The sequence below is a fragment of the Paramacrobiotus metropolitanus genome, unplaced genomic scaffold (assembly GCF_019649055.1).
Source record: "Paramacrobiotus metropolitanus isolate TYO unplaced genomic scaffold, Prichtersi_v1.0 Parri_scaffold0000072, whole genome shotgun sequence".
Taxonomy (NCBI): domain Eukaryota; kingdom Metazoa; phylum Tardigrada; class Eutardigrada; order Parachela; family Macrobiotidae; genus Paramacrobiotus; species Paramacrobiotus metropolitanus.
In genome coordinates this window covers 40,179-48,810 of record NW_026570292.1, presented here as the reverse complement: position 1 = coordinate 48,810, position 8,632 = coordinate 40,179, and the positions used below count along the sequence as shown (strand labels likewise).

At 43.7% G+C, this 8,632-nt stretch overlaps 1 protein-coding gene across 1 annotated transcript; it reads left to right on the top strand.

The window, feature by feature from the left end:
- The first annotated feature begins 3,367 nt into the window (after positions 1–3,367).
- Positions 3,368–8,488, top strand: LOC129594851 (uncharacterized). Its single transcript, XM_055491703.1, has 6 exons — positions 3,368–4,008; positions 4,312–5,147; positions 5,329–5,353; positions 5,727–6,152; positions 6,293–6,952; positions 7,420–8,488. Exons 1-6 carry the CDS (start codon positions 3,528–3,530, stop codon positions 8,244–8,246), a joined length of 3,255 nt encoding a protein of 1,084 aa, XP_055347678.1. The 5' UTR covers positions 3,368–3,527; the 3' UTR covers positions 8,247–8,488.
- The last annotated feature ends 144 nt before the right edge of the window (positions 8,489–8,632 follow it).

Here is an 8,632-nt window from a genome sequence, read left to right as displayed (position 1 = left end):
CACCCAGGTTTAATAAGTAAACAAGAAAGGGAATAGGAGATACAGCCCTACCGAAAGCGTTTGCTCCCAAATTTACACGAAAATACTAAAGATAATGGTATGATAAACGTTGTACACAACAGTACAAGTCCCAACGACTAATCGTTATTATTACCTTTAAAGTGCAACCAGCGAAATACGGCTATTAAAACTACGATGTTTTCTCAGTATTCAAAAAGCGTAAATTTGTTTGGTCGCACCTCTGCGGCATCTTGTGTCTTTTCCCAGTCCTGCAGCCAAACCGGCAGCGTATTGGGTGTCAGACCGTAACGCCACTGATACCATTGAAGGAGGAAATTGCCAGAACTGAAGACTATAGAGAACAGCAGCAGCACTATGATGACGATCCGCGCGGTTGTGGCACGCTGAACGCATTTAAAGGTGAATGGTCGTGCGATAGCCAATAAGCGTTCCAGGGAAAAGGCAATTAACACCCTAATGTCACATCAAGGCACGCTACCATTGTTAGTGGCCCAAATTAACCGGCACCTTCGCAAATGCCGAAAGTCGTTGCAGTACAGAGTCTGTACATACCAATCACACATCTGAATGAAAGTTTCTTGGGTCCACACTGTGTACGGCAGCACTGCTGACACAATAGCCCAATTGTTTCTGCTCATGTATGGAAGGTGGAGGGTGGCGCTAGTGTTCCAGAGATAGGGTGGAAAGAACGTCCAACTGATTTAATTAAAAAAGGCATTACACGCGTTGTACGAAAAATATACTGGACAGATAAGTACAATCCTGGGTGTCACAGTTTAAGAAGTGTCTTGACATGCTTACAGTACAATTATATCGGCAACGGCTACAGCGATCATGTACGCATTCGTGGTCTTCTGGCGTTTAGTGGAAAACAGCACAGCCAAATTCAACACATTACCAATGGTACAAGCCGTTAATAACAGCGGGTACAAGACACTGAACATGATATTCGCTCCATTTCGTTGCGCCACGGTAAAATTTCCAGACCAGGAAACGTTTTGCCGCCACGCTTCCGCGTTTTCTTGAACTTCCTTGGAACAATTATGCATGAAATCGACTGCAGACGGATCAGTCGCGTTAATAAGCATTCTTTTAAATTTATCCAGAACAGTTCTTCCAGAACGTAAGCTAAAGTAACGGCTTATACGGCAGACGCGGCTTTTATCCCGTCAGAACAATCGTCGCATGACTTTCAGAGAAGGTCATTAATAATCCAAAACAAGGGGTTGTATCCACCGGCTGGATGTGCGCATACACCACAACGATTTACTTTTTTGTATATACGTTACGTGACCAACGTAAGGCGTAAACGAGCTCATTAAACGCAACATAGTAGAAATACGTAACAAGTGTCCAGCGGAGATTCTCACCAAACCATAAAGTTAAGCGCATGTTGACGCGGAAAACTCAGCGGGGAAATAAGTCATTTACAAACACATTGCTTTACAGCATCGGCAATTTATCCCGTTAAATTCTAGAAAGCGTAAGTGGTTGCACAGTCATGAATAAGTGGGAGTTTTGGCTTCCGGAAATGTTAAATGTGTTGATAGCATCATTAGTCCCATTAACGCAACTGAAATGTGCGTACTACGCGGAACCACAGTCCCGGGAGGCTGCAGTGAAAAGTTGCGGTTTGGGCAGAGTGACAAGGATACTACCTGGCTCTGTGCCGAGAGCCATATTCAAGCAATTCAGCTTATAATTTTCAGACATGGATTTGAAACGGCAAAAATGAAACAGTATATAAAGCGATAATATTCTACTGTTTTATTGGAAGAACTGACTAACGTAACTGCAATACCAAACATCCATTTCAGGCAACAGAGAGCGCCGGTATTGATTTTCTGATTATTTCGAGGAACCGTGTATTACCAACGCCGCAGCCGGCAGTTAATAACTTAGTAAGATATATGAAAAAGCGTTCTAACGCGCCGATGCCTCTGCTTCTACTTATAAAAACGGTAGTCGCAGTGCATCGCAGATGTATAAGTACAGAGAATTAAGACAGCGCAAAGTTTAAATGAGGATTTTCAGGATCGCTGCAGTGCGCGATCACCGTCGAAGCTGAAAAATTTGAATAATATTTCAGAGAAATAAGTCGGTACCGGCTGCAATGCGGCAGAAGGGTAAGATTAATCTGCTTTCAGAAACGCTTGGGTTCTCCAGCATCCTGTACGTGATGCATGGATAATTAGTGGCTGCATGCAAAGATACATACTTCCGGACTTAACTAGAAAATTCATCACTGGCTGCTCGTGTTTTATTTGTTGTTCTTCCGGGATACTGTGCAAGGCACCCGTCATCTGTAAATACAGAGACATAGTTATCCGCCACTTCCAGGCCTCTTGAAGCTACAGAGGCGTATTACAGTGCGGATGTAGGCCGAATCCAGGGAAATGTGATGATCTCTAATCAGCCTTTATGGCTGTGCAGTTTATGTGTTTAAGATTTCAGAAAGAAACCTCGTATCGGACATAAAATGAAATGTCTAAAGATTCGTTTTCATCGCCCTGACATACTTGTAAAATTGTTTCCGGTAGCGCCACTGCAACAATGTATGTAAGGGTTTTGCGTGTACCACTCTAAAACCAAACAGTATCATAATTTCTTATGAGATATGATTTGTGTCAGGCAGCAGACGAAATGTGTACTTCTATAATTCTATTATCTTAGTTTTTGTAAACTGGTCCCCTTGCATTACTTTGTTCAATACGTATTGATCAACATTAAAGGAACTTGGGTATCTATTTCAAAACCTCTCTGTCTGGCGTAATTATTTTGCACTATGAACTGTATTACGACCAGTTTCATTCAGTAACGCTGTCAGGTCAACCGATAGTCGTCCTCGTGCAGATCTAATAAATAATGCACATGTCCAACTTTTGAGAGTTTATGAAATGCTAAAAAAAGGTTGTAGGGTGCACTAAGCATTAGCCGTTTAGACTGCATTTGCGCCCTTTTTTACTGCAATGCGAGAACGGTGTAATAATTACTCGTATTATCGTTCAGCAGTCGTATAAGATGATCATCGAACTGCGAGACGGCAGTATGTGTTCAGTATTTGCGAGATTGACGGCAGTATTTGTTCACACAGCTACGAGAGATACCTTATACACAAATATATGTAAAGGCATTACAAATAACAACAGCGATTATCTGTGACACTGATAACCAGCAAAGTAAATTTTGGACGCATTTGTAATGATTAATTTGAATGGGTCAGTACGGTGCAATCCGTGCAGGTGTAGGGTTGGATCGTTGGTAATTATGCCGCTGATAAAGGGCTCAGTAATCGATATGAGTCTCTATTTTCACTGATTAGCGTTTCATTGGTCCTGCTGTATGTAAACGGTTAACTCTTATAATATTTACCGTTTATTTACGATCTGCTCATTACTTTGGTACTGGCTTCCCAGAGAAATTACCGACGGTTAATAATCTGCTTTCGTGCACGGTCAGTTTTCAAGTGCTGCGACACAGGCAAAAGCGTAGTTTTTGCTTATACAATGAAGTCAATGATTACAACGGTCAATGATATGGAGCGTGTAGCGATTTCCGACTGGAAGGAATCACAGCTTTTCAAGGGAAACTACGCGCTAACACAGCTCGTTAGCTCCAATAATCCCAGTGCTGTTTACGCCGCAGAATTACTGGATAACAAGAAACGTATGGCGTTGAAGCAGATTAAGCTACCAATGGAAGAACACTCCCGGAACGCACTCATCAACCAGCTCAACCTTCGTTTTATGGCGCTGATTCCCGAAGACCCAGAAGAAACCAAGAAAAGGGTGCTTAACGTGCAATGTAACCAAGAGCCAGGGGATCCACTAGTTGAGGAAGATCCGGAGAGAGTTGCAAGAAGGGCAATTGCTGCCGGCGGCATGCGGCGATTCCACGAGAACATCGTTAAGCATTATGGTGTTGAGGTCGTCGAAGGGACACGCCTGGAAGAACCGCAGTTTCTTATCAGAATGGAATACTTAACAGGTATGCATACATTAGGCTGTAGTTTTTATCATGCTGCTACTTAGATGCGAGTGCCATCAAACCCTACGTGAAACAGTTGGGCATGTCTTAAAGGTCATATACCAAATATCGCGCAAACTTTTCGAGGTTTTATTTTGAAACATAAAAAGCCAGACTAATGGAAAATCTTTAAAAAAAAAACTTTGCAAAATGTATTAAAAATCAAATCCAAAGAAATTTATGATTTGACAGAATTTTCGATTGGATTAAATATTTATTTAAATCGTACGATACTTCATTATTTGAGATTTTTCTGCAATCCAGGCAGCACCTTGCAAACCATCGCAAATGGACGGCCGCTGACAGAAATGGAACTGGCGAATGTCGGTCGACAGATCCTTCGTGGACTGTCGTTTCTTTACCAGCAACAGTACGTCCATCGAAACCTCGACGACACCCATATCGTCATTACCGGTGACCAAGCGAACCTCACCAGCGGGATATCAAATGTCAAGATTATCGGCTTCGGAACCGCAAAGCAGTTGCTGGACAAACAAACCAACGTACACGATATTTCCTTCAGTCAGCGGAGTGCCAGTTTATACCGCTCCCCGGAGATGGTGCAAAAGTACTTCGAATCCGATGTGGAAGTGGGTAGGAGCACTGACATCTGGAGCTTTGGGGTACTGCTTTTATCAGCGGCCTGCAGAGGTGAAGTCCAGCGTTTGCGGGATTTCAGTGATCTTGCAAAGGCGCCGGTTCCGTTGAAGGGGGTAACAGATATGACCCTCATGGATTTGATTCTACCGGTGAGAAACGATGTAACGAATGGACTTTCGCCGGATTACACCGTGTTAGCGAATACGGATATGGGCAACCTCAAGACATTTATAAGCAAATGTCTGGTGCGGGACAAGAATCAACGGCCGACTGCGGATGCTTTGCTCAGTGATCCGTTTATAGGTGTTTCAGAAACCATGCCCCATTATACTACGTCAATGCCATTACAAACCAGTATCGTCATGGAAAACGAAGTGGGCGATGTTCACGACGGTGCTCCGCGTCCAGCCAAATTTACAGGAAAAGAAGCCTGTGAAGCGCATGAAATGCAAGGGCTTTTAGGAACTGAGCCGCAAGAATCGGATAGGGTGTATCAGATTGTTTAGCTTTAAGGTTCCTATCTTTTGGTTTGTTCATAAATACTTTTAATTTGACCACAAACCGTGCTGACGAGCGCGCACCAAAACAATGTCCAACGATTACTACAAACGATTTAAAATTGGAATTTATTACCTGCTGTTCTGCTTGAGCTGTAGTATTATTGTTTCGGTAATTAAGCAGTCTCCGTGCATTTTACAAGTAAGAAGTAAGTAAGAAGTACCGTCGCCTACTATAATTCTTTCCGTGATCGTTTAGGTAAAAATGATATGGTCTGTCTTATCGCAAGAGTCGTAGCTGTGCCATTGTATCATCAGCACAAAACTCCTCAGCGTCACCTTAGTTAACCACGCTCTGATAAGATTGCTTTATGTGCGTGCAATAACAAGCTAAAGCGCAGCGAAAAAGCGATACGACCTTCATTCAACGGAGGTATTCTGCAACCATATTCCTGTAATCTACGTTCTGTATAAACAGTTATCGGTATCGTAACAGCAACCAAAAGCGACCATTGGCAAAACTTACTGATCAAACAACTTCGCTTACAAGTAAAGATGCATTCTTTAGAGTATAAGGTAAAGCTTTAATTACCAAGGAATTCCAGTCTGAGACTGCTCTTTTGTCTGCGGTTGTGCGTAGTGGACTGTCGTTCGAGCCTCTGCAGTTTCAGTTTCTAATAATGATACGTAATTACGCCTTCACTGAGGGTCCGCATACCTATACGTACAGTATAGTTCGTGAAATTGGTCGAGGAGGATTTGGTACAGTGTCGGAAGCCACCGAACTTAAAAATGGCGCTTCTACAAACCGACGTATTGCCGTTAAGGAAACACTCCACAAAGAGCCGGAAACAGGAAGCATTTTGGGAAGCGTATCAGAGAAACTGCGAAATATTCGTCTTATTAAAAGCCGAAACGTTACAGTGTATCACCAAGCCAAATTAGAGCAGTTGACGACTGATATGCAACCTTTCATCCGAACAGTCATAGTCATGGAATACTGTGAACGTAAGTGTTACGTGCTACGGTAGTTGTAATGGTAAGATTGAGTTGCCGGAAAATGTAAAAGCAAACTGCTATACACAGACAGAATAACAGAAAACAGTAGTTGTATTTTTGAAAGGTCACAATGCCCTGCATGTTTTTAGTCGGCAGCTTGGAATCATATATCAAAGCAAATCCAAACTTGCCAGATGACCAAATCAAAGATCTAATCCAGCAAATTCTCAACGGCTTAATGGACATTCACAACCATAAGGTCATCCACACCGATCTGAAAACCGCAAACATCGTGTTGACAAGTGACAGTGGTGCTCTATATGGAATAACCGCCAAAATCACCGACGTGGACGATCATTTTGCTCTGATGGCAACCATAACGAAGACTAACGAAGCAGCCGGTATTTGCAGAGGTACAGTTATGTTCATGTCACCTGAGATGATAACCGGTGGTACAAACGGTTACGCCATCGGAAAGAAGACCGACATCTGGAGTATGGGATGTATCATTGTGGAACTGTACAGAAAGCAGGCGCCTTTCCGCTTTTTCAAGATCATTGACGGAAGATCGAATCCGGCCGATATGCTGTTAGTGGATAGAGCTCACCCGGAAACGATCAAGACGTTTGTCGCTGAGGGAGGAGTTCCCGAAATCCCCTGGGAGCTTGCCGATGTAGTTAGGACAACAATTGAAAACTGTTTCCAGAAGGATCCTCGTAAGCGGCCTAGCGCACGGGATTTACTACATGGAGCTTTGTTCCAAAACGAAAATTCCCTTCGAGAGGCAGGGGAACCGGACACCCGCCAAGGTCGGTTACTTACGTAAAATATTACCTGAAATTTAAAGATTCACTACAATACAGAAGCAAAGCTGATAGAGCATCCCAGCTCGAATTGCTTATTAAGCTCTTCGAGTAAAATCCGACGACTGAGAAGCGATGTAGGGTCACAAAAGCAGCAATAGTTGTGAATTTTGCAGTTATGTACCAGGATCGAGAAACTACTTTAGAGCGCGCTTTTGTCTATTACGCGTTCTGGTTGCCCCGTACGTAGGAAAGGCAAGCATAATAACTACTCTAGAAGTCATGTTCTGACCATCCTACGCTTAATCCGCGGCAAGCTGGCCTAAATAGGCAGCCACCTAGTCACTACATGATAAACCGATTAGACAGCACTGATTACAACAAATCACTAATATTGTTACATGAGTACATACTTACTTTATGTGAGGTGTCATTGTGCCCATGCTGACATACCGTATTATTATCATTTACAGCTACAACAGCGAATGTAGAGTTTACATTGCGATGTGGAGAATCAATTCCACGACCTAACTACGAAATGAAATGGGACTGTGGTGTAAACTGTGCCGCGCGGGTCCTAGTGCACCACACACCGCACACGCATTTCCCGTATCACCTCTACGCTACTGAAGTGGTCCAGGTCAAGAAGAACATCGATCCCGGTCAGCCGCTGGACGAGAAGTACCGCCGCATGCTGCTGAAGTGGTTGCAGCAAGGCCAAGCAACGGCCCAACAGAATCCTCTTGCAGCCTTGGTGAGCTCTGTTGGCACATTCTTGTTGGCAGCACCCGCAGCGCCCCGGATGTCCTCACTCCTTACGCTCTTCCTACCGATCATCGGACCGTCGTATCCTGAAGTCGCTGCCTGGATGAACAAGTACACTCATGAGTATGAGTACGTGTGCGAAGGACGCGCCACCTGGCCGACGATTAAGAAGCAGTTAGATCGCCGGGAGCCGGTGATCGCGCAAGTCTGCCTGGGAGATGTCGAGATCAGCGAGATGGTCAGGCAAGCGGCGTATGCGTGTGGGTGCCAGGATTTTTACCCGCGAACCTTTCCGAATATCTATTCAGTCATTTTACGCGGGTACGAAGGAGTGGCGCCTAACGGAGACCCACTCATGTTGACTTATACTTTGCCAGATGGAGAAACTGGATTTAGATCGTATGAAGAGTTCAAATCGCGTGCTAACTGGGTGTCATCACATCCGTTGGTCAAAGAAGCGTTTGATGAGTCTGGATACGAACCAGGACAGATTATTTATCGTAAAAAGAAAAATGCATCCGAAGACTACGAATGATTGCTTAATTTGCCTTTATGAGTAGAAAGCGCAGTGCGCTTATTTCGTCAAACAAGACAAAACTTTTGCAGAATTCGAATGATAGTTTCAATGGCCATGGGAAATTATTTAGTTGGTTGGTGTATTTTCTGTTTGAATGTGTCGCATGTGTGTATACTCTTACCAAAGAAATTAATTATCTAAGTACCTAGAATTTTTGTCCGTAATGCTTGAATTTTTTCGTTATTAACCGGCAAAAATTTAAGTGGGCACTCAGTGCCCAGTGGGAAGTTATGAATGAAGCGCATGAAGACAGAACCAGCGTAGAGCAGCTTACGACAGCTCTTGCAGCATGATGCTCACAATCCAGTAGCGGTTTCCGTTGGAAGTTCCCAGATCTGTTTTCC

Excerpts from the sequence above, each read along its gene's own strand:
- LOC129594851 (XM_055491703.1), top strand. The coding sequence starts at position 3,528 with ATGAAGTCAATGATTACAACGGTCAATGATATGGAGCGTGTAGCGATT. Across the intron at positions 4,009-4,311 it reads CAGAATGGAATACTTAACAG|GCAGCACCTTGCAAACCATC; the intron begins GTATGCATACAT and ends TCTGCAATCCAG. Across the intron at positions 6,153-6,292 it reads AGTCATGGAATACTGTGAAC|TCGGCAGCTTGGAATCATAT; the intron begins GTAAGTGTTACG and ends GCATGTTTTTAG.